General features: G+C 31.6%; 2 protein-coding genes across 2 annotated transcripts; both read right to left on the reverse strand.

Moving 5' to 3' along the window:
• Positions 1-275: 275 nt before the first annotated feature.
• Positions 276-13094, reverse strand: LOC134719671 (metalloproteinase inhibitor 2-like). Its single transcript, XM_063582646.1, has 5 exons — positions 12894-13094; positions 5147-5220; positions 2700-2811; positions 1541-1665; positions 276-530 (listed from the first exon to the last, which is right to left on the reverse strand). Exons 1-5 carry the CDS (start codon positions 13000-13002, stop codon positions 390-392), a joined length of 561 nt encoding a protein of 186 aa, XP_063438716.1. The 5' UTR covers positions 13003-13094; the 3' UTR covers positions 276-389.
• Positions 13095-19499: 6405 nt separating this feature from the next.
• On the reverse strand, positions 19500-25449 carry LOC134719672 (metalloproteinase inhibitor 2-like). The gene is made up of 5 exons (XM_063582647.1): positions 25314-25449; positions 22489-22568; positions 21520-21634; positions 20588-20709; positions 19500-19643 (listed from the first exon to the last, which is right to left on the reverse strand). Exons 1-5 carry the CDS (start codon positions 25426-25428, stop codon positions 19515-19517), a joined length of 561 nt encoding a protein of 186 aa, XP_063438717.1. The 5' UTR covers positions 25429-25449; the 3' UTR covers positions 19500-19514.
• Positions 25450-27312: the final 1863 nt, after the last annotated feature.

Genomic DNA, 27312 nt, shown 5'->3' on the forward strand with positions numbered 1-27312 from the left:
AGCTGACTATGCGGTATGAGCTTTGTTCATTGTTGAAGGCCATATAGTGACCTATAGCTGTTAATTTCTGTGTCATTTTGGTCTTTTGTGGATAGCTGTCTCATTGGCAATCATACCATATCTTCTTTTTTATATTTAGTATTTCAAAAGTTCAAAGTTTTGTTAACAGTTAATTTGTTATTATGAACATATCAATGAAAACTCAAGTCAACACAGAGAACTTACTACTGGGCAGGTGATAAGGGTTTTGGTAACCTTAAAAAATAGCAAAGCGGTGGCCGTAATATTTATATTTAATAATTGTTACAGATAAGATACAAATATAACACAAAACGTCACATCAGATTTTGTTTTAGGTAACTAACAATAAACGTTGTGTATGTATTGCATTAAATCATTCGACGACAGGACTGCCATTTACATCTCCCTCGCGTGTTCTTTGAACAAATAGCATCACTTGAGCATCCGCGTCTTGGTCGTCGACAACGTAGTCGTCCTCTTCGTGTGTCATCGTCCCACAGGTAAGGTATCTGTGCAAAAGAAAAAGATGTCACTTTTACTTTACTTGATTTGCCAGCCTTACTATCAAGTTTAATGAAAAAGACTTCATTTCGGGGCCCTTTTATAGCTGACTATGCGGTATTGGTTTTGCTTATTGTTGAAGGCCATACGGTGACCTATTTGTAAATTTCTGTGTCACTTGGTCGCTTATGGAGAGTTGTCTCATTGGCAATCATACCACATCTTCTTTCTTATATTTAAAAACGTTTCTTAAATTTTATGGATTCTTTCAATTCTTATCTTTAACCGTGGCGAACAAATCCATGTACTTTTAGTTCCAAAGTCAGCAAGTGACCCAATGAGATAAACATGGGGTCAGTTGATTCCATCATGAGCGGAGCGAAGCTTGAAACCCATATGGAATTTACTGACCCCGTATATGTCGTATTAGGTAACTAGCTAACTGTGTAACGAATTCATCCTTCTGACTATCTGAACACGTGACATTTAGACTCGTGCCCTCTCAAAATGATTAATACTTCAGTGCTGTGGGTTCATTTATTTTCGTTAGTACAAATGTTCGAAGACTAAGTAAAATGTACATGTGTGATGATGTTTTATTGTGTGGTTGTGTCGAATTCAGCATACAAGCCTATAACATATTTTTCATTCGTTTAACATTTAATTTCGAGGTACACATAATATACCCACGAAATCCACAAAAATTGGCATCCAATGAATGATAAGGAATGTATAGTAGTAAGAACCTACTTATAATAATTTATACAGAAACAACTGCCAACAATAACAATTTGTTACTGTCAATGTATTTTCAGCATTTATTTCAAACGTCTGATGAAAGCTTTTAATTTATTATTTTCTTGTATACATTTCTCTGTTATCAAGTACTGTTATTTACATCAGAATATTATATGTAAAAACATTAATGTATATGACATTTTAAAACCGCTCGTCTAAACTCGCCCGATTCCATTATGGGATTCAATCAAGGATTTTCGATTCATTTTAGATATATTACCTTGCAATCACAATTATTGAAATATTCCCCTGAAAGGCCTCTCAACAACGTCAAGCTAATTTCGTGTTCTTCGGCAAAAAAGTCGCAAAAGTTTATAGTCATCGGTCTACCCTCATAAGAGTTCGCTGTAAAATGAAAAAAAACCACATATTTTATACTTCATTCAGTAGAAAGATGTTGTTATTTCAATATACAAAACTGAGTCTGCACTGTTGACTTTCGAGTTTATTTTTTTTAACAGGTTACCTGCTCTATTGATAGGACATACTGGTACTTGGTCAAGTAAACGCAACCTCACGCAGTAAAATCAAGATTACGGTCAGTACAATTTAGGGGGTAAATTAACTGTATTCTTTAGACGGTAAAGTTGTCCGTTAACAGTAACTTTCCACCAAAAAAATGCACTGATTATATGATTTATTTTACTTTTTGTGGCTGCTCCTGTTCGACTGGGTACCAGAATTTCCTAACACAATATGTAATCTGTCGAAAAATTATAAAATGCAGAGTCTTATGCGGAAGTTGGTATTGAGCAAAAAAGTCTATTGAAACTTACGCATTACTTTCTTTTCAGATTTTTCAGAAAAGTAAAAAACTAATGTATCAAAATAAGGAGATGTTTAATGATTGTCAATGAGACAAATACACAACAATGGTTCAAATGACGGTGGTACAAGCAGTCTTTGAACAATGCGAAACCTACAGACATTTCCTTATAGAATACATTGACGCAATGACATTTACATTTATTGGTAATAATAATATCAGGATTGTGTTAAGGACATGAACCAGTTTTCAAGTGGTTCAGGTTTAAGGGTACGAGTGACCTTTATTCTTTAAAAACAATGACGGTATGAAATGGCATGTCCTTGGTAGTACAGTTAATTATATGTCGTATATGATCAGATAAGAATAATCATTTATCGAACAAACACTTCAATGTGCGACAGAATTAAAAACTAACTCTTCATAAATTTTTAAGACTACTCCATGTTTTGAAGAAAAAAAAGTATCAGTCTTTTTAGTGGTTGTAAATTTGTTTTTTTTCAACATTCTTTTTAAATTGACTATATTATGATTTTTATTTCTTGAACTTAAACTAGTATTTCGATTTTCGACAAGTGTAAATTTACCTTTTTTATCTATTTGCTAGACTAACCTGTCATAATATACGTTTTCCCGGTGTCCAGAGTTAAAGGTCCACACTTTGACGACTCCAGTGGTGTTGTAAGTGTCCGGTTGTTTGGCAAACTATCTAGTACATCCTCTCCCTGTAATTAAATATGCCAACATTCAGCCAATAACGTTTTCTCGTTTGAATGGTTTTACACTAGTCATTTTGGGGGCTCTTTATAGCTAGGTGTTTTGTGTGAGCCAAGTCCGTGTTGACGACCGTATGGTGCATGACCTATATTGGTTTACTTTAACAAATTTGGACTTTGATGGAGAGTTGTATCATTGGCACTCATACCACATCTTCTGATATATATATATTGAATGCATTGGATATTTTATAATTTGTTTGATATATTGTTACTCGTTTGTCGTCCAGTGACATAGTTCATGCATATTCACGAAGAAGCAAATGATTAATTAATACAATACATGAATTTTGAACGTTTAGCCTATCTTGAAGAACGGCGGAAATCTCGACGTGGTTCTTTAAAGATTAATCATTATTTATTTATTTATTTTATATGTTTTAATGCCACTTTTGAAGACGAGTGCACCCTTTTGAAATAAGTCATACAGTAAGGAAGAAGGTATTGTGTTTTCTGCATGGTTTTCAATTGTTCATCAAACATTTCCTTGTTGGTTTTTTTTAAACCTTTCAGAGTTTTCCTTAACGCCGCGTTTTTTTTTTAGATAGGGACGTTTCAACTATTATAATATGCCCCGCCTATATTAACCTCATATTTAATATTCACGGTAGCTTTTAACCAATGATATCCCGAGAAAAGGAAAAGGGGTAAGATAAAAAGATATGTGGAGTAATATATATGAGGGTGTTGATGTGACGGTCTCGCTTATGAATAATTCTTTAGTTTATTACATGTCACTTTTCGATATCTTTAATTTTTGCCCGTTATTCTCATATCAGCACTCTAGTATTTTCTATTTTTTATGTTTGTCTCTATTCTTTTGTCCCCCTTTATTCTACAAGTTATGTCGAATATTCTCTATTATGTAATCCCCATCGAGACCCTTGTCTAACTAAGTAGTACTGAATCAAATATTTACTGTACCGTACTACGGCGACAAAATTATTCCCGATTCTAAGCATTCAATGAATAGAGAAGAAAGAAAGAAGCCGCGTTCTTCGTCTGTATATCAGCATCCTGTAAGTAGGAGCACCTCTTTATGGATTATATCCTTAGTAGCTTAAACACGAACATTTTTTTTTCAAATAAACACAATACATGAAGTATAGAACTTAGGGGTAATTTAAACTAGAGAAATCTGAGACTGTTCAACCCTATTTATCCGTACACCTTCAACGAATAAAGTTTTACAAAAGTATCACATGCAACAATAACAAAACGGATATTTCTTAAACTTAATATGTGTTAAAAGATGAATGGGTCGCTTCTGAACTAACTATATTGGTAAAATGATTTTTTTATTTTTATTTTAAAAAAGATTAAAGTTGCCAATTTTATTGCACCGGATGATTATTTCGCCAGTTAATGTTTAATTAATGAATGGCTATTATTTATTTTGAATTTATTGAACCATAAAACTAATTTTTGACTCTTCACATTGAATAATCCGTGAAGCGGATTATGTAAAATGTGAAGAGTCAAAAATTAGTTTTATTGTTCAATAAAATCAAAATAAATTATTGCCATTCATTATAAATAAATTTCTATCAAAACTAAGGCTCAAAGAATGTTTTATATCATTTATCTTGACAATAACAACGTACACACATGTTGGCGTATGAATACACAACGTCAGAGTGGGCGTGTCGCCATCAAAATTGATAACATTGAAAATAAAACTAATAATTTCAACAAATCAGAAGACAGTAAATACACAAAATTTATTTATTCAGCGGTGGTTGCGGCAAAAATATTTGAAAGTAAAACAATCCTTAAAGTCTTATACATTTTAAGAGCCGTTAAGACCAAAAAGGACAAAAAGTGAATTTGAACTCCGTAAAAGAATAAGCTCTATATATTCCTCATTTTAAAATGATTTCGAAATTTTATGACATCAAATTTAAATAGAATAATATCTGTTTTTCCATGCCATGATCGACACACTGGTATGCTGTATTAAGCACCTGTAATAAGACCGTACAGACTGCATAAAAGAGGGTGTGGATTTAGGTTTACATATAAGAGAATAATATGCGATAAATGGACCAAAAAAAGATAAGAGAATAATGGGTTGCTAAAATATAAAGTATAGAAAACAATGTGCGAAAAGTATAAAGAATATAAAAAGTATAAAGAATAGAGAAAATATTGAGAGAACAGAGAAATATAGAGAACAGAGAAAACGGAGTAAAAGTAAGAGAACGCGGAAATGATGAAAGGACCACATCCGCCCTCCCCATATACAGACCCTCTTAAAGTAACGAAATACTTTAAATATATTTACCTTATAGATTTCATCAATAGAAATTGTGAATTCTCCAACATGTACATCTTGATCATCAATTCTCGCTTTCATAACTGTAAAATATCAATCAGAAGGTTTTCATTTAAAAATTGAATGCTTCTTTTTGTAAATTCATTGGGGTGTAAAAGCGTTGACTGAAGTACATTTTGTATGAATATTCAATACCTATAATTACATTTTTTAGCTAGGATCATGAAAACACGAATTTTATAATTTTCTAATTTAATTCACCTGTGCACTTTATTGTGGCGACCTCGTTTAATCATGAATGAACAATCTTATTGAGCAATGTTATTGCTTGAGGAATAACACGTGATGTTCAGTTAGCCAATCAGAATAACGTATTATAATGAAACATACATCTAATAACAATGTGGTTTTGTCCGGCCATAAACCGTGTTGCACATATATTATGCAGCGGATTAATTGTTGTTATTCACGTCAAAGTCAAAGCTAGACCTTTGATACGAAGCAAAGAAACTCTCGTTTCAATAGTGTTTTCTATACGAAACGCGAGTCTGGCACAAAATCAAGATTCAATCCTGTTATCTATGATGAGTTTATTTACAGCAAGTTTAATACATGTACGACTCTTAGAATCGGGGCGAGTGGAATTCTATATACAATCTGATCATCAGGCCACAACTGTGTGCTAACTTTACAAGATTAATCTAAGCTAAGATCATTTAAGAGGATTGCATGAACAATCAATACAAAAGGAATACTTTATCCAGGATTTATAGTTTAGCTGTTATAAAACAAAAATTCAAAAGGAATATATATTTTTATGAGAATGAATACTTTCCATAGGAATTAGAAAACAGAAATATTTCCCTTCGAAACTTTACATATTTAAATAGTATTCTTGCAAAATTGCACAGGGAAATAGGAAGAATATAGTTTCCTATGAAAATATTTCATATATATGGTTTCCGAAAAAAAAAATGACAACTTCGAGTATCTAAATATTTTATCGATCAAAGGGCAATAACAAATTTTCGTGTTTGAATTTTTTTATAAATATCTTAGACATATGATATACAATTGAGAATGGAAATGGGGAATGTGTCTAAGAGACAACAAATAGAAGTTTTTAATGACGTTGACTGTCTATACAGCCCTTGCACATTTGGTAAAAGAGACAACCCGACAAAAGAGCAGACAACAGCAGAAGGTCACCAATAGGTCTTGACTTCTACACAGAGAGAAAATCCCACACCCGGTGGTGGGCATCAGCTGACCCCTAAATACAACGTATACTAGTTCAGTGATAATGTACGTCATAATAAACTCCGAATTATACACAAAAAACTAAAATTAAAAATCAAACAAGACAAAAAAAGGCAGGAGGCTCCTGACTTCAGACAAAAATCATTAATGCAGCGGGGTTAAATATGTTTTTAAAATCTAAACCCTCCCCTTGTACATGTACCTCTAACCAATATAGATATATACATTCAGCGTACCACAAAGTTCAAACTTCAGTTATCCTATACTTGAGACAGAGTAGATTAAAATATTTGTTTTTTGGGTGTCTAAGGCCGTGTTCACATTGACCTAAATTCGGTGTTGTGTTAGTGTAACTCACACGTAAACTAAACACAATTGCGTTCCCATTGATAAAACTCAATGTTTACATGTAGTTTAAATCATGTTTTATCTACACACAGTCGATAGTCAATGTAGGCCTTGTGTAGGTTAAGTGTACACAAAACTAGGCATTTAGGACATTAGTTTTACCGTGTATATATTTAAGGAGAAAACTATTTTTGAGTAAAATTGATATTTTTGATAATTATTATTATATAGTTCTTTACAGAAATGGTTGTCTAAATTTTACAGTTTTTTTTGTTAAATTTTTTAAAGTACTTTATTAACCCCTGATCAAGACTCACAAAGCAGCATCATTGCCGAACCCATAAGGCAGCAACCAATTGATTGGGGGGGGGACATTATAGTTGAGTATTAAACATAAAGGCAGGGGGTTGGGGTGGTGGGCTATGGTTTTTGTTTTGGAAAAAAGAAAAGTTTCCCGTTTTTGGCCCTGAAAAAAAAAATGTTTGTTTCACCCTCAGCTGCCACTATATATAATGCTAAAATTGATTTCGACTTGTCACCAAAATTTGTCCTGAAAAAAATGTATAGCCCACGCCCCGCCACCACCCTCCCCCTTTTTCCAAAAAAAAAAGAAGAAATAAATAGTTGCTACCTAATTCATTTGAAAAGGTCTTCCCGAATCGACTTGACGTACACAGAGATATTCGCCACTGGTATTTTCTCAAACAACGATTCACGTATAAATGCATGACTAAAAAAGTGTGAGGTAAATGATATGTTTGTTTAGTATCTCAGATCCGTCAAATTACACTTAAAATAAAAAAAAAAAACGTTACCCTATTCCTTTACCAAATACTCCTTGGAGAAGAAATACCATTTGAAACAAACAGAAAAGATAAAAATGTAGTGATCCCTAATATCTCAAAATGGCTTTCATAAGGGAGCAACCATCTGACTTAAAAATTGGGGTTGAGTCAGATTATTTTTCTCGCGCAAACGTTTTTATTCAGTTTTTTTTCCATGCTAGCAATCAAATTTTATTTATTTTACAATATTTAACACTATAATATATGGGTGAAGCTCTGGATTCCGATTTTTTTTATCATCTGTATGACCGGAATATTATTTTTTTTTTTTATCAAATTGGGGATCAAAATATTTAGCAAGGACCCCCCCCCCTCTTTTTAAAGTCAAACGGTTGTTCCCAAACTACCAGAAAAACTGTCCCAAAAATTTGCATTCGGTTCTACGTAATGAACATTTAAATGACACATAGTTTACAAGTGTGAACAAAACTTATGTACAGGTAGCTAAACAAGGTGTATGGATGTGAACAAATGTAATGTAAAACCAGTGTGCATTACGGTAAACTAAATGTAAACATGTTTACTGTACATGGCTTTTGGTGTGAACACGGCCTTACATGCAGATGTGCTGAATAAAAGATATAAATCGTTTTCCGAAGTTATCCCAACTGAAGTAGGAAATACTTTACCTCATGATTTATTGGTATATCTAACGATGACACGTGTAGTGCAAGAATGTAATCATTGTATGATTGAATTAATTTAAAACAATATTGACGGTCTACGGTTTTCATAAGAGGCACGTTGGGGGTATTTATTTTCTTGTTCATTCGTTTATGTGCCATTATTTTCTTTTCTTTATATTGTTAGTCATTATTCATGTTATTTCATGTTTTGTATTTCGTGACCATTTTTTTCTCTATTTTTTTCCCGCCACTTTTCTACATTTTATTCATCCCATTCAGCCCTTTAAATGTCTTTTTAACAACATGGAAACTAATTATCGTACTAAAATAAAATGATCATAATTTTATCATATTAAAATTATTTAGATTTTTTAGCCTATTTACAGTTTTATCTTTCTCATTACTACATCGAGGACTACATTTCCTGCAATTCACAATATGAGTGAGCGTAGCTAAATAAATACCTTCACATCTTGTCGAGTATTTAAGGAACGACCATCTAACTTCCAGGGGATATGATTTTTTGGTAAGAAAAACAACCCCCCTCCTTGAAAATAAATGGTTGCATCTTAATATGTTATTTTATTGTACTAGCGAGTACATTTCAGCTTTTAGTAGAACGGTGCACAGTTTATCTTCTAGTATAAGCGAGCACATTTTGACTCTGTCGGTCTGAACATGTATTAAATATTTGCCACTGGACTTCAAGCAAAATTCAATCAAAATAGACACATTTTGAGTAATGACGTACCCACGTAAAACGTGTTTAAACTCCACAACATTGTGTATCTATACAAATACATCCTATCTGAACCTTGTGTTGTCTGTTATGTGTCTTGTTGTACAACTTTTTATTGTCTAAGCATTGCGGTGTTGGTGGTGTTATTTTTTGATTCCCATGCTCCTTATGATCCTTATCAATACATCATCTTTTTATCAACATCTTCTTCTAGCCCTGATAATTTTTTAAGCTATCTTTCTGTAGAAGCGAGCTTATTTTGATCTTTCTTCCTGTAGAAGCGAGCTCATTTGGACCTCTGGGTGTCAAACCGCCAATTACTCCCTCTAATTTAGAACGAAAGCCTACTCGGACAAAAATAGTGCATTGGTGTCATTGTTAACTTTAACTTACCAACAAATTGTCAGAAATCAATCTCTTGGCGAAAGAGAAATCTATTAAGACCTCTTCTCTCTTATATGATTTTAAAGGTATTTAGAAAACTAGCATGTAAAAGCTGATACATGTACAATTCAGGATACAACTGGTTTCTTTGAAGTTAAACATAAGGTAAAATATTTAGAAAAAGATCTGGAAATTGTAAAATTTGGTTGAACAGATTGGCACTTTTAAGTGGTGGTATGGCACCTTTCTCTCCAAATATGTGCCGCTTTTTGTTTATTTTCTTTTACTGGCTAGGTATCATTCTGTTTGAAGTGCAGGGGTTTTATTGTGTTTTAAGGGAGAACTGTTATGACATAAAAATGTATGGTCTAGAAATAATTGTTTATACATCTTTTACAAACAAACCAAATACGAGGGTCTGGGTGAAGTATACTGAATAGACGATGCTGGGCAAAAAGTGCAGAGTAATAGACACACACAATAAAGAATATTATGAAATGATGGTGTGCAAAAATAAAAAAGAATATACAATAATGGGCAAATGATGAAGCGTAGAAGTATAGAGAAAAATGGTCAAAACAGGAGCCTGTAATTCAGTGGTTGTCGTTTGTTTATGTGTTACATATTTGTTTTTCGTTCATTTTTTTTTATATAAATAAGGCCGTTAGTTTTCTTGTTTGAATTGTTTTACACTGTCTTATCGGGGCCTTATATAGCTGACTCTGCGGTATCGGCTTAATTCGCTGTTGAAGGCCGTACGGTGACCTATAGTTGTCTCATTGGCAATCATACCACATCTTCTTTTTTATAAAACAATCAAATAATAAGAAACCGAAAGAACCTCCTCCTGGCCGCCCTCCCCCATCTGGAACCCAGACCCTCTTATACGTTCTTGTTCGTCTAATCCATCTCGGGTAACATTATTTTGATGTCGGAGATTGATTTTTGATGGTTTGACGTCCAGTGGCAAATATTTCATGCACGTCCAGTACGAAAATAAATTAACAATAAATACAAAATGCAGATTCTGTAATAGAAGCCGCCCGTGATGACGGTTGAGGAAATATGGATTGCCATGTGAAAAGAGGGTTCATTTGATAGGGCCAGACATTTATACCCTGTTATTCTGTTCAACCGTACTATCGAACGACCTTACTAAAATAAATAAAAAAATCAAATAGATGCTATTAGACAGATTAATAAAAGCAATGTTGCTCGTTTGAATTAAAATTGTTTTAAGTAATATGATTTATTTTAAAATATGCAGGGCTATGTAAGATCATGTTCTTATGTCTATCATCTAGCATTGTGTTAAACTTCTGAAGTAAAAATCGTGTTTATTTTCTGTTTTATCATTCGCGTTGCATGACTAATCATAATAAACAATTTCGATGAACCATTTTGCCCAAAAAATATGTCCGTTAAATATGATGGACAGTTTTATATAATGCAATTACAGATAAAGATAATTTAAATATAACAATGAAAACATCTTTCAAGCAGAATGTATTCCTAGTACTTTAACGATTTATAGAGAAAACTACGGAAGCCGGTTCGTCGGTTAGTGTCAGAGTGGAGTTTTATTTTTAAGTCGTTTAACGACTTAACTAACTTGTTATAACGACTGATCATACTTATCTTGTTATAACAACTTAGCTTAGTTGTTATAACGTTTTTATAACGATTTAGCTTACTTGTTTAAACAAATTAGCCAACTCGTTATAACAACTTAGAAATATAATCCAAACCTGGCATTAACCGGCTTCCGTAGAAAGCCATTTTTTACGCGTTTTCTTTAAAATTTTATTTTATAAGTTATCTTATCGGGTCCCATATCCAGTGGAGTAGGGTTTAGGACTTATTACAAGTAAAGCATCTGTTGACAATCGGCAATCTCCGGGTGACTCCGCTACTCTCCGTCTATCCTGTTGACATTCGTCACAACTCGTCCAATTACGTACTTTCATCTAACAAGAGTAACGGATTCACCCGAGGGTTGCCGAGTTCATCTGTTGAGCAATAACCGACACAATCGTAACAAAAAAAAAAAAATACAATGTTAAATAATTTGAATTAATTAAATGTCAGAAAAACGAGGGTGTGGATGGTGGTTTACAGAATAGAGATTAATCTATAAAAATTATATAGAATAAAGTAAAATGGATAACAAAATAAAGGACAGTGGATAATGATGTTCTAAAATATATAGAATAGAGGTCAAAAAGTATAAAGAATTGATGAAATGGCATAACAAATTAAATAACACAGAAACGAAAGACCCATTAGAGGACGGGGTTAAACATTTTTTTAATTGATCATCGTATGTAATAATGCATGTAATAGTGGTTGGTATAACAAATTTAAGAGAATCTGGATGAGATCCTTTATTTCTGTATTTTTCAAATCTTAAGTTCATTTCCCATTATCTTTTGAAAATGACGCTTATTCCTAAAACAAATCTGATGAATATGAGTTAACTATACTAATTGAAATTGAGAATGGAAATGGGGAATGTGTCAAAAAGACACCACCCGAGCAACGAGCAGACAACAGCCGAACGCCACCAATGGGTCTTCAACGCAACGAGAAAATCCTGCACCCGAGGTGACCCTCAGCTGTTTACTTGTTTTTACTTTTTTGTAATAAAGATATTTTATTTATTCTGTACATCATTTATTTATGCAATCAGTATAATATTTCCTAATTCGTTCATTTTGCACAGTAGTACTACAAGTATATACTTTTGCCCGCAAATATGCTCTATTCTCTATAATTTGGTTGATAAAAAAAATTATTTATTAATTGTATTTGCCAATATTCTTTATTCTGTAAACTGTATCCGGACTCTCAAATAAATCAAACAGAAAAGGAGAATGAGAGGCGAAAGCAAAACCAACTGTTTATGTTGGCACATTTGGCATATATTTTCTTGAGAACCTCTAATAATGTCCATTTTCAGTCATTAAATAATACAGTATCGATGATATTTTTAAACGTGGTGTAACTCTTATACATGCTCTTATTATATTTTTATCTCTCATTCATATCAACATGACTTTGAAACTGCAATATCGTTATTTGTATATCCTTTCTCTTTAAGGCAACACGTATAGCATATTACCATGAGCAGACGGTATGCAACTTTTGCAAATAAAACAAGAAACAGGATGTTCGCTATTATTTTTATAGATAATATCAGCTTTTGAAAATACTGTTAAGGAATTGATAGTATATAAACAAAGGAACAAAAAAAGGAAATTCTTGTTTCGATATATAAGCCATTGAAAATTTGGCGGGAAATAATTCTCTCTAGACTGTCAATGAATTTAACATAGGCATCCTTTTTTATTTAAAAAAATAGGAATAAAAAGAACAAGGATTTTGTAGGATTTTTAAATATGGCTTTTTTAAACTATATGTAAAAAAAATTAAAATACAAGAAGCGGGGATTTTTTGAACGGCATTACATAGATAACATCAGAGGATTTTATCTATCTGGCAAAAATTCTAAAACAAGAGGTGCAAACATCTTTAAGATTAAAAAAAACACTTACCAATATCAGAATAACAAACTATCTGCTGTGTATAAACTGCAGGACATCCACATTGTAAAGTGTATTCAAAAGTAGATAAGATTAAATATAAAGATATAGCGAACTTCATGATATCTCGCTCAATGTTTACTCAATAACAATACTAACTTGATGTCAAATCAAGTATTCCAGAAATTTTAAATATTACCAATTATTTATGACTTAAATCATCTTAAGGCGTAATAATCCATTTGGCAAATGAAAGTGATTAGTAAATAAATGAGATATGTAACTATTTCTTAATCACGTCTTGTCGGTTTCGATTATAGTTAACTATGATTCTGTTTCGCTTCTTCGCTTTAAATCAATTAAGCAAATTGTAATGATTGTAAAACCGTGCTATTTTTATGTCAGTTTAGATATATATTTATAATTTATTTTCAAAAATATTATTGTTTACTATCTGTTCTTTACAAAATTAATGGTAATTGTTATTATTTTTGTACTTTTGAACCGCATAATATATTTTTTTCAGAAAGGAAGAGTGTCTGTAAATTACAGAGTCATATGTAAATATTTTGCTGTTCTGTCGGTTCAATGTATTGAAAACTACTTGAGTATGTTAGTTGCAGAACGAATTTGTAAACATCAATTGTGTTTCAATGGCGGCCTTGGTACAGGCAGTAGATGTTAATTAAAACCTTGAATTATTGTTTAATAATTTAAGGATAAAGATAATTAACAAAACTTTGCGGAATTGCAATTCTTCAATGCTTTTGTTTTTATTGACTTTCTTTCCCGAGCGTTAGTGATACAAAAATCCAACATAATATATAATTTTAAAAAGATAGGATATGATAACAAATGACACAGAGCTAGGTCGTGGAGGTAGAAAAAATATCCGGTGCTCCCATTGACCACGAGTCATAGTGCGGTGACAGAAGTGTAAAAAGACGTCTAGATCGCGAGTTCCATCTCCCCAAATAACACACGGTTAAAAATGGTCATAACTTAAAGACAAATATGTCTTCTTTCGTTTTTGCCCTGTCGTCAAAATTTCGTACGGTCACATTTTTCTAAAAAAGTCGTTTTAATGACTAGTAGTATATTGAAGAGTTTCAATCCCCCTTTTTCAAAATGAAAAATTGTGTATGTTTGCTTAAATTTAATTGAAATAGTTTTTCCTGGAGCTATTTTTATATGTCAAAATATTCTATTCCGTATTTTATTTCATTTTAATCTATAAAATTTTGGACTGTTTAAAATTGAGGTAATTTTAATTGCAAATTTAGACACAAACTTCAGTTTCTTCTTCATAGTAGTTATAAAGATTATCCCATTATATTTTAAGCATATAGTAATTCATAAAACTAATAAGTGATAAAAATTTCGGAACTAAAATATGAAAGAAACCTTAAGAAATCAATGGAATAAGAATGAGAAAAAAACTTCAATTTCAACACGGAACTGAATCACTTGCCTTCCGTCACATTTTGTGTATTAGTCAATAATTTGCTCTCAACTGATACATGGAATTACTACCTTTTTCGTTATTATATACACATATTTTCATTATTGTACACTGATATATGCCACATACGTTGTTTGAATATGTTTATATTCTATGTTTTTTGTTATAAAACAACAAATATACTTTGTCAGAAAAGTCTTATTGTAAAATCAAAATAATTGACGTATAGTTTCAGTAAATATTCCGTGATATATTAAGTCCGTTACAACTTGCTCCATTAGGTCCAAAGAAAAGACAAAAGTCGTTAAATTTTATGCAGTGCTTAAAAAAATCCACTGAAATTTGAATCAGATGAGCGTATTAAGAATGTTTTATCCGTGTCAGATAAGGTTAAAGTTAAAACAGGTTCCCGTCCATCTTTTAAACTTCAAGCACTCAGTCTGTCATTTTGATAGCATTACAAATTATTTGCTAACTTAACGAAAAAAAAAAAGAAAATCCAAACCCATGAAAGCAGATATCTCAGATCACGATACTGCTTTTACTAAAAAACAAATTGGCTATTGAAAACAATTTAATTATAATTCCCATGACACCGCTACTTGATAAATATAGATCTTTCCTTCCTGTTGATTCAGATTTAAAACATTCTACTTGTAAAATGTAGTCTAAATTCATTTCGGCTGTTGTCTGCTCTATGCTCGGGTTGTTGTCGCACTGACATTCACCATTTCCTTTCTAAATTTTATCATTTGATTTTTATGGAAAATTCAGTTGTCAAACAATTTCAGCAAGTTCAAGGCAAATATAACAATATTTAGTAGCAAAAAACTATTTAAGATGCCATATCAGCTGCTAGTCAATTGAAAACTGACATCGGAATCTCAATGTCAACTGTAATAGATACAAATCACGGACAGATGTTTCATTCCGCTCATGTATGCTTTGAAAAGACATCGAGACTCTACAGAAGAATACCCAACTTCGGATGAATTGTCTCTTCCTTCTTCAATTCAGCCAATGCCTTCGTATTTATCGCCATTCATTGTATGGTTACTCGATGAAATTGCATACAGCCAAGACTATTCTCGGAAAATGGCACCAGAGAAATTGCGTAAATGCTAATCAACTGTTGAGTCAGTCGTTTGTGTGGCCTATTTCACCCCTTCTTTTCAATTAGGATTGGCATTACAAATGTACCATGAGTTTTGTTTAAAACACCTTGTTGAAACTTTGAATGCCAATGGATTTTATGCTTCTAAAATTGAAGTGCGACGCTAGTACGCTACCTAATGTGTTGCCAACCATGAAATTGAGCGAATTTAAGATAGTGTGTTCGTCTCTGATAATGTTTCCCCAGTATCTTTGCAGATAAGCATATGGCTGCCATCGCACTTTCCAAAAACCCTTTAGAGCTCTGTTAAATTTTGGATAAATTGATACGGATTGTTTGAAGCTGTTATTTTTTAGGAACCAATGTCTTAGATTTCCTACAATACCTTGTCTGTACTTGTAAAGAAAAACTCAAAATAAGGTGTTTGCTTTGAGCAGAACCTTTCATGTGCAGACCTGTGGCCATGAGTGAAATGTGTAGAAATATTAAAACATGTCTTGTGACGGTTGATGAAAAAGAAGATGATGGGGATGACGGTTGATTAGGTATAAAGCTTTCTGCACTTGTACACACGGTCCCAGGCCCCAGGTTAGGGGAGTGTTGGCGCGCCCTTAAAAAAGTTATACCTCGCCACATTCTGTATGTGTCTGTTTCAAGTCACGAGACGGTAATGCAGTGATGGCCGGTTTTTTTTATAAACTATATTTGTTTCTTTCTTATTAATTTTGTATATTAATCAAGTCGATAGATTTTTCGTTTGTTTTACATTATTCATTTCGGGAATTGAAGACTATGCAGTATAACTTTTACTCATTGTTGAAGTCCGTACAGGACCTATAATTGTTAATTTATGTCTCATTTTGGTCTCATTTGGAAAGTTACATGTAATTGTCTCATTTGCAATCATATAATATCTTCTTTTTCTTATATGAAATACTTTTAAAGTTTGTGGTACGTTGCAAGGAAAAAAAGGGGGGATAAAACCTATGATATAATATATATTTACCAGAGTTAAATACACAACAACAGATTATACTATGGAAGCAGTAATAATTGTAAAAAACAACCAAAAACAATGAGTAGTCTATAAAAAACCTGAAGTATCCACAAATTCAATTTGAGGTCATATTTGACTGAAGAGTTATATTGCTTTGGTTTGATACCTCAACCAAAACGATAGTTTAGAAAATAATTTTAAAGTATTGCCCTGCATGACACTTGATTTTTTAACCGAAATTGAAATTTTTCATAAGGTTAAGGTGCTAAAAACATTTAATAGGTTGAAAACTTGATTTTTGAAGTTTTGTTTATAAAACGTCGTTTTAGGAATTTTTTTAATAAAAAAAATCTCAATGATTAAGGTTCATGTATAATAACAAACTTAATGAAGCCTAAACAGTATCATTTTTATTTAGGTATAGTTTAGAAATAGAAAAAAATGTCAAAATTCAAACCCTCCCAAATTTTCAAAGATTTTTACATATGACCTTTGACCTCAATTTGAAAAAAAATGTGACCATATCAAGTCATGACGACAGATATAGTATTATAGTACACGATTTCCTCTTTCCAATGATATATTATATAGGTGTGTGTTCGGTGGGGAGATTAAATTAAAAAAAATCTGCCTTCAGTCACCGCACTATCATGACTTCGATTATTCATCATACATAATTCCCCATATCAAGTAACAGTGATAATGTAGTTGGTTAAATGGTTGAATGTGATCATCATGGTTATACTATTCCTGTAGCTTACATACAAATGCAGGTTAAATTCCCAATAGCTTTCTATTCAGAAATATGTTATCAATGCATATTCTGTAGAAAGCATTTACACTAGTTTATATGTGAGATAATTCGAAAATCTTGAATTTTATTCAGCCTCACAAAAACAAGGTCATTGTGTCCTATATACAAGCTAAGTCTTGATATATGCCATGCTAAGTAATTTGGTGGATTGTTATGCGATATGAATTGTCATTTTATGGAAGAACGTACACTGGCCTTTAGATGTTTAGTTGTTAAAATATTTTTCATTTTGTCGTTGATGGATAGTTGTTTTAGTGGAAAAACTGCATTACCTCCATAATTTGTATTTATCAATTCGGACTTGATATTTCTGAGTTCAAGGTTGAAATTTAGTATAATCGAAGTCATGACTTGTGGCCAATGGGAGCACCGGATAGTTTTACTACCTCCATGACCTAGCTCCGGATTTTGTCATCTGTTTGTCATTAGTCAAGTCGTTTGTCTTTGTATCGTTTGAATTAATCTAAAAAAAAAATTATAGAGACAATTATAGCTGTATATGACGTATGTCTGTGGTTCATTGCTGAAGGTCTTCCAAAGAGTCAGAGCTGCTGTAACGTGAGTCATTTGATATTTCTTATCATGGGATGTTCTCACATCTTCTTTAATTCATAGCAAGTAAATTGAAAATAATTTGCGGGAAATGTCTGATAGTATCATCCGCAGATATATTTTGGCCGTTATTTGATTATTTAATGCGTAGAAGCTTTTAAGCCGTGACATTATTTATGGGACATAAGTCAGCAAATTGTTGTGAAAGTGTAAATGAAAACAGTTTACAATAGACTACAATAATAATGATAAGAAGAAAATACATGTAAATTTAAGTTAATTTTTTTTCATAGTTTCACATGTACTTTTACAATAAATCTTACAATGAACCAAAATAATGCAATTATTATGCACTGATTATTAATGAAGTATATAAGTAGCAATGCCTCTGCTGGTGGACTTCGAGTCCCCGAGGGTATCAATAGTCTTGTAGCTAGTACTTCGGTACTGGTATGAAAAAACGTATTTTTTATGTTATTAAGATTTGCTGTTACAAAATGTTAGAAATTATTATGAAGTAAGGAATGTATCTCCCTCATGCAAAGCTCAGATTCCTTTCACGGATTTGGCTATACTTTGTGGACCTTTTGGATAATCGTTCTTCATCTTTTATATAAGCTTTGGATTTTAAATAGTTTGGCCACGAGGATCACTGAAGAGACATGTATTGTCGAAATGCGCATCTGGTGCAGGAAAATCTTACTTTATTGATGTTTTGCTGCAACCTAATAATGCATTTGATTTTGAGATGCAAGTCAACAACTACATTTGACCGTTAAGTACTATTCTTAGCCATGTCAGCCATTGATCAAAACTTTTGATACAATTTGTTAACTAGATATATTAAGACATTCAGTCAAAGAAGTATTCCCAGTAGTTTGAGAAAAGAAGATTTCTATTATATGTGTAAGGAAACAAGATGAACAAATTTTGTATAATTGTCTTTAAAGGGCAATAACACAGAAAGGGGTCAATTGACAATTTTGGTCGTATAAAACTTATTTGTAGATCTTACTTTGCTATTCATTATTGCTGTTAATGATGTTTATCTCTCCACACAATACCTTTAATAAAAAGTCACGATAGTAACCCCCCAAAAAAACTGCGAAATGTCCCAATATTTACCAATTTAGTGGCAGCAACCAAATAGCCTTGTTCGGTTCGTCTGAAAAATGCATCGCTGATATATCTTGACCCATTTTGATTTACTCCAAATGCTTTTGATTTTGAGGTGTAAGTAAAACTGCATTTGAACTCTGTTACCTATTTTTAGCCATGGCGGCGATGTTTCGTGATAAGTATAACCTACGGATACAATTTATAAACCTTAAAAACATTCAGTTAAATTTGGAAAGTATTTGGTCCAGTAGTTTTTGAGGATAAGATTCTTGAAAAAGTTTATGTCGACGACGACAACGACGGGCGCCGAACGATGGACGTCAAGTGATCACATTCACTCACATTAGGACCTTCGGCCCCGACGAGCTAAAACCAATCGGTACTTATACAATCCATCATCTTTACAGTTTACATGAAATACGCAAAAACGCTATGTTTGAATGCTCATAAAAATAAGGATACGTGTCCAAGTATCTGTTTACAAATAATATCTTTATATTTATAATAGTGGTGTTTGTTTATTGATAGAATAATAATATAATTAATGTATTACAAACACCCACATCTTTCGATCTTTAGCAAGGTTGCCAATTGCAGTGCCCATTGACATCTCTAGCACATAAAATATCACGATTACCACAATGGAAGTGTTCACATAGATTGGGGGAACGAAATACCTGTGGTTCATCCATTTCATGTGGAATCTAAAATGAAAAACAAACAGCATGCGTTGAAATAAGCTGATCGAAGATACCAGCATTACATATTTCAAATTAGAGATGCCCGTTTCGTCTAAAAAAGACTCGTTGAAATTGACTCTCTAAACGTCTATAATATAATAGTGCTTTTGTTTTTGTCTGAAATATTTATCTCATATTTAATCAATTGTCATAAGTATTAAGTTGCTTCAATGATAATCAGTTATCCCTGACATTATGCTTTGTCATATAGACTGCAATAAATTCATAATGAAATTAACGTATGATTTTTTTTCTGCAACACGTTTGCAAGAACGACTGTAAACTTATGATTTTCGCTGTGTATTCTTTGTGACTTACTATACGTCTGTTTTACAATATACTTTTTTTCTGTGTTCTAATGAACTTGGCAATATAAATCAAGTTGTCGCTTTAATGGCGTTCAAAACGCTGAAATGATTCGGATTCTTTTATATTTATATTCTATCCCATGCAAATATGCCCTGTATAACTAGCTATGGCACACCCGATTTGATTTTCAAATCCCCTTGTGATTGTTTTAATTCAAATGTTTCAGCTCGATTAAGTTTAAACTCTGATTTGTTTATATAAAGGCATGATCACTTTTTGCTTTTGCTAATGAATTTGAAATGCCGTGATAAAAGTAATGAAAAATTATAATCAATGTTATTCAAAATTCCAAATATGTTTAAATCTAGACATTTTTAGATTTGATTGAATGTTTAATGTACAAAAGAAACTGATTCATGTATTCTCGGGACAAAAACAAATTAACAAAAACATACAAAAAGGTAGGTCCTATAAATATTTGGATTATAGTGAATGGCAGCTAATTTGAACTGCAACCGGGAAAAGAGGTCATATTAGATAGTAAACATAATGAATCATTATAATGTATAGCCAACATAGACCAATAATATATGGCATACCTTACAATCACAGTTCTTTAGATATTTTCCATCAAGGCCTTCTAACAAGGTGTTAGTTGCTTTGGAAGCCTCAACTTGGAGATCACAATGGGTATTATGCATTTTGCCACGTGTTACATAGACTGAAAAGAGATTAAATAGATAATTTCATAATCACTGTCGTACATAACTTTGGTCTGGTAATCGAAAGGAATACCTCAATAAAACGAACGGTCACTGACAATTGCTCCTATTACTCATTTTATTTCACTTGACTGGGCGGAGTTTAAACGGTTCGCTCATAATAAACCAGTCCATCTATAGTTAGGGGTTTAAGGATAAACTCAAAAATGAAGTGTCCAGTCATTGTTTTGTAAATTCCTTTGATGACACTGATATGTGATTAGAAATCAGTAATAATTATAACGGTAATTATCCTTATCACACACATCTTCACATAGACTTTCCTTATGCAAATTAAAACGTAAGCTCCGCCCGATCAGTTGAAATAACATTGGTAATACCGGTTATTTAAAATTTATATAAACCGTATTCTTAGATTTTATTGATATTATGATAAACCTGGTTTAAATAAAATTGCTCTAAAACAAGATATACTGAATATGTTGAAACCCTGTAAAAGTTCAAAGAAAAACGTTCAAACCTATGAACAATGTACAATTTTCTAAAGCGAGGCTTTATATATATATATAATGATTACAAGCTTGCAATTGACTTGAAAGTTATCTTCGACAAATAAGGTTTCCGTTTCCGTACCTGAGGAATTGTAAAAAAATCATTTTGTATTATAACTTATTAACGCCACTAGCGTTTAATTAAAGTTTCATTTTTAAGAACGCTGTTTTTTTAAAAAAATCTCTTTTTTTAAATAGTAACTAGCCTTAATAATTTTATTATACGACAAAGTGCCTTAACTTTGACAGTACATTTACCTGTGAGAATATAGCTGAATCCTACTTTCAAATCTACGGGTCCACAGACTGAAAAATCTTTTGGTGTTACCAATGTCGTTTTATCAGCTAATTTATCATACCACTCTTCCTTTCCCTGGAAAAGAAAGATTGGGAAACATTCATTTACAAATTTAAAAAGGTTATATTGTATTGCAACTTTTACTATTCCTTTCCCTGCTAACCAAAGATAATTATAAACATTATTATAAAACCGTTTAATGAGTCATATTCCATACCATGTGTCTCACAAATACAAAGTTCATTAAAAAAGAGCGAAAGCCGCAACATGGATATTTAAACTTGTGTTTCAAAGACACACTGACAAGGCAATAACCCAAACAATATCCAATGTCATACGAAATTATACATTGCACAAAATATAATTCATAAAAACTAGGGGGTTCATGTTGAGCATTATACACTTATAGAGAGTCTCGAGGAGTTTGAGGACCGATCAAATTCGATGATTAGGTATTCGAATTAATGGAAAAGAGAACTGCATTTTGATAACGACTATTAAGTCATATTTGTCCTCATTTGTAAAATTTCAATATTTCATCAAATTTTATTTTTTGGTTTTTTTATTCGTATTAAATAAACTTGTGAAAGCATATAAATTTTATTTCCATTTTTTTAGAATTCTGCTGCCACTGCGAGGCAAACAAAGACAAGGAGGTTGCTAAGTTATTATTCGACATTTGTCCTTATCCAAATTCTTTGCACTATTATTTGGTATGTGAGGTTTTCGGCAGGAAAATTAAATTGTAATACTAAAATATCATACTTTTTTTAAAAGAGCAAGTGGATAAGAACAGTCTTTACATAACTACTTAAAAACAGTACAAACAATAACAAATCAACTTCTATTCCAACCAAAACCCCACTTTTATAATTAAGAAAACTATGTGACGATGACAATATTTCCATAAATATATATTTAGTACTTACTTTATAGAACTTTTTCGCGGATATTTGGTAATTTCTGTCGTAAGCATTTTCTGAGTATGATTCTATTTTAGCCTCAACGACTGAAATAGATTGAAAGGTTATATTTATTCATACAATTGTACCTGTTTAGATCGCAAATAGGCAAATATACAAATATATCCCATACGACTCGTTAGTTTCTATCAAATATGATAAACCCTCATAAAACTAGTTCAATGTTTCTGCAACTAATTGTGCTTTTGACGTGAAATATGTGTCCATATCGCTCAGCCAAACGATGTTTGAACTTTTTTTGGCTTAATGAATGTCTATTTCATTGAACCATACAAAGAGTTTTTGACTGTTTACGTTGAATAATCCGCGAAGCGAATAAGGTAAAATGTGAAGTCAAAAATCATTTTTTTAATTTAATAAATTCAAAATCGGTTATTGCCATTCATCATAAATAAATTTCTATAACAAATGAGGCTCAAAGAACTTGTGATATTATTTATATTAATAATAACAACTTATACACATGTTTGCGTATGAATATACAACGTCAGAGTGTGCGTGTCGACATAAAAATAGACAACATTGAAAAAGACAGTTATACTTTTAACTTATCAGAGGAGAGTCAATATACAAAATTTATTTACATCTAAATGTTAACCATATTTTAATTGGAAGTTAACAATATGTGACATATTTTAAACATGTCTACGTGATACCAATAATAATGTTGTGAACTATTAAAAGATAGTATAAGCCGTGTTAAGTTGTTCAACGTTTCGGATTTCTATGCTCTTCAGCTTCTCATTGATTCGACCTTTTAATTGATTTTAATCTAGTCACTCTAATAAGTGTAATGTCGACTTACTCCACGTCTAACGTTGATTTCAAATTTTATTGCATTTGTCTACGTTTTATCAAAAAAAGTATACATGTTTTGTTTTAATAACCTCATCATAGATACCAGACCATACGCTCTTTAATACAAACTGTAATCCTTGTATATATGATGAGTTTAGTCGTCTACAAAAGGATCATAAGTAACGCTTGAAAAGAACGAAAGTTGAAAAGGACATGTAGTAGATCATTGAGAAACCAACAAATCCTTATATTTTGCCAAATGCAACTAAGGTCTTCTTTTCCTGAAGTAGAAACGCCTAAGTATTAAGGTGGTAATCTTTTCGGTAGTTTTTATATTTTATATTTTATAATTTACTTTTACGACGTATGCTAAAGACAAACAAAGGCAGTGTTGTTTACACGCAACACAGGTTAAATTACCCTACAATGTGTGACTATGTAGGTTAGGATATCTAATTTATGTATTTACGAATTGAATGCTTCTTTTTGTAACTTCATTGGGGTGTAAAAGCGTTGACCGAAGTAAATTTTGGCGCTTCATACTAAAAATGTGCGCACAGTCAACCCTTTCACAACCCTATGAAGTTACAAAAAGAAGCATTCAATACTTATAATTACATTTTTTTTAGCAATGATCATGAAAACACGAATTTTATTATTGTTTTATTTGATTCACATGTGCACTTTATTGTGGGACCACGTGTTATCCTTAATGAAAAGTTTTATTGAGTAATGCAATTGCTTACGAAATACCACGTGATGTGCAGTAAGCCAACCAGAATGGAGTATCATAATGAAAAATACATTTAATGTAATTATTGGTCGCTGATATTTGTTTTTTATGTAAACGAATCATTTGTTTGAGGTTTATAGGGTATGTTGTACATTGTATAATACTTGTTATTTTTGCAAGTCGTTTTTGCTATCGATGAACTTAATGACAGAATACATGCACATTAAACATTATTGAAATTCCAATGTCTATTAAAGAAATTGGAATCTTATATTAATACTGAACGTATGCAATTGTAACGCTGATTATGCGGTATTAGTTATGTTACATGTTGAACGCCGTTCATTGACTCATAGTTGTTATCTGCGATGTCAATTGTTGGTGCCTTGTGAAGAATGATTTCATTGACAATCGCACCACATATACCTATTTTAATACTCAACAATTTGTGTTGTTTTCAGCTTCAATTTTTAACATGCTATCTTGGCTGAAGGGACATATGCATGATTTGTTACTCTTTGTGCCATTTGGTCTCTTGTTGAGAGTTGTCTTGTTGGCAATCATATCACATCTTCTTTGGTTTGTCTACCCATTTCGGTTCTTCGTCATTATCAGGATAATAATTAAAATTAATTCAGAAGAAAACATTGAATTGAAAAATGAAAATAAGAAATTAACAAAACAAACAAAATTTGTAATAAGAGATAAACGAGTCTAAACGGTTTGTGATGCCATGGATACAGGATGAATTTTATAGCGTACAAGCATTGTAGTCATCGACGAAGTTGATACTTATTGTCAAGCTTGAATATACTACAATTTGAGTTTTGAACCATTTAATATGCTTTCGATACCATAAGATGATATAGCGTAAACCAACTTATTGCACGATACAATAAAAAAAAGTATAGCGACATTTCGTCGTTAACAAAATCAAAATATCACGAGATATTAATTAGATAATTTAAATAGTTAAAAATATGTAAGGGTTCGTGTAACTGGAAGTTTTTGCGAGATGATTCTGAAAACGTTTAACACGGTAAAGATGACTTATAATAAACAATGAAAGCAAATTTTATAAATCATATGATGAAGTTACTGAAAAAAGTTGTGACTTATAATTATAGGACGGATACACTTTCGGACGGACATAGAGAGGTAAAACAGTCTATCCCGACATTATTTAAGCGGGGGTAAATTATGCATATAATTTTTATTGTTTCAATCAATACTGTCTTACCTATATGGCTGTTACAAACATTGCGCTGTGTGGATTTTGATCCACACCAACACGATTGCTCTGATATTGCAAAACAACACATCAACAAAAAACTTGCATACATCATTGTTCTCATTGTGTAAATATCGACGTGGAGGATCTGGAAAACAAAACCTTCCTGTGTTGAATATTGACTTTTGAAATCAGTTGATATAGAAGCATCAGATGCGAAAATAATTCCAGGAATATCCAGTTGATCTTGTCAAATTTATTTTAAAAAGCTTAACAAAAAATCATAGAAACAATCATCAATCAAATAAACTAGAGATAAAAAGAAAATAAATTTAATTAAAAGATATGTAAATGCATTTTATGTTATTTAAACAGATAGTGTAGATATAAATGTCGATGTTTTTAACAGTTTATAATGAAATCAATTGTTACATATTATCGTAGTATATTTATCTTATTTTTTACTTTGATCAAGCATAATACAAAAGATTAATGAAATTAATAAATAATTTCATAATATAAAATTGATGCATTTACTAACGATCAAATTACAAATGCATTGGACATTTAGGCATGTCAAATAGACGACCAAACTTTGCATAGACAAAAATATAAACAAAGATAAAGAATCTTAATCAATCTAACCTGAAATAACCAAGGAGGGAAGGAAAGGATTTGTAATAATGTATACGCATAAAAATTAAATTTGTAATTTAAAAAATCGCATTAAAATACGCTTTTTGTGAACGTTTGAGAATAACTAACAATATTGTTGCCTTTGTTTATAATACTGGGTTCTTCATTTTCGGCAGATAATCAAGAAGTTTTAAAGTTATAATATTGTTTTGACAATTTTACAATTAAAAATAGATTTATGGTATTCAAATTTTCAATTTCTTATTCAATGGTAAAATGATAGTTAATATGGTTAAGTTTAAAGTATTGTGTTTACAATTAAAATAAAAGTTATGGTATTCAAATAATTTTCAATTGTTTAATCAATGGTTAGTATAGTAACGTTTAAAGTAAAAACTGTATTAATCATACACTTAAACTGCATGTACATGAAAGACTTACCAAACAGTTGAACTTGACTGGTTTGTAATAATTGCATAAAAAAAGCAGTTTTATACATAAGGTTAATATACACCAATGAACACCAATGAACGGAAATATTGGTAATCTATCAGCGAACAATATAACAAGTCTATACATTTGTGCATTGTTAAAATCATCACACAACACCACAGACACAAGCTGTTTTTATTTTTCGTCATTCAAATCCAAATTTTGAATTAATATTAATATTACTTTTTTTTCAATTTTCTGTCCTTATAGTGTTCTGAATATTTTTATCGCATAAAATTGAAATATCTATTGAACATTTCCGTGTTACTAATATATAATAATACATCAGCATACATGTATAACTACTGTGGAATGCGTAACTATAATTTAATACATTTGATTATCAACAAAAATATACTACTATAAAAGAATGATTATGTAAGTCGTTTGTACATTGTCATATAAAATAATTGACACATCTGTTACCCATCTTAATGAAAGAAAATAAATCAGTTATAAAGGTGCAATCACGATATGCATATCATGCTTCGGTAATTTCAATTATAAGAAAAGTCATTGACCTGTGTTATGTTATGAAGTTTGTCTCATTTTTAAATAAAAATATATGACTGGTATGTATCGGTAACAGAAATATTTTATAACAACAAAAGACATGATCTTCAACATCATGGAAATATATCAAGCAATTTATAACCCGGAATCTACATCAATAAAATGAGACTTAAAGCAAGACAGGTCTTTAACAGTATACTTCATGTACAAGTATCTACCAAATATGTCAAGCAATTTATTACCAATAATCTAGATAAATAAAATGAGGCTTAAAACAACTCACGATATTTATCAATATACAGTATGTACAATGCACAAGATTCTACGCAATATATCAAAATTGTATCATAATTATGTAATCTAGATA

The sequence above is a fragment of the Mytilus trossulus genome, chromosome 5 (genome assembly GCF_036588685.1).
Source record: "Mytilus trossulus isolate FHL-02 chromosome 5, PNRI_Mtr1.1.1.hap1, whole genome shotgun sequence".
Taxonomy (NCBI): domain Eukaryota; kingdom Metazoa; phylum Mollusca; class Bivalvia; order Mytilida; family Mytilidae; genus Mytilus; species Mytilus trossulus.

Excerpts from the sequence above, each read along its gene's own strand:
- LOC134719671 (XM_063582646.1), bottom strand. The coding sequence starts at position 13,002 with ATGAAGTTCGCTATATCTTTATATTTAATCTTATCTACTTTTGAATAC. Across the intron at positions 5,221-12,893 it reads AGTTTGTTATTCTGATATTG|TTATGAAAGCGAGAATTGAT; the intron begins GTAAGTGTTTTT and ends GATATTTTACAG. Across the intron at positions 531-1,540 it reads TCAATAATTGTGATTGCAAG|ATACCTTACCTGTGGGACGA; the intron begins GTAATATATCTA and ends TCTTTTGCACAG.
- LOC134719672 (XM_063582647.1), bottom strand. The coding sequence starts at position 25,428 with ATGAGAACAATGATGTATGCAAGTTTTTTGTTGATGTGTTGTTTTGCA. Across the intron at positions 21,635-22,488 it reads CCGCGAAAAAGTTCTATAAA|GGAAAGGAAGAGTGGTATGA; the intron begins GTAAGTACTAAA and ends TTTCTTTTCCAG. Across the intron at positions 19,644-20,587 it reads TAAAGAACTGTGATTGTAAG|ATTCCACATGAAATGGATGA; the intron begins GTATGCCATATA and ends TTTTCATTTTAG.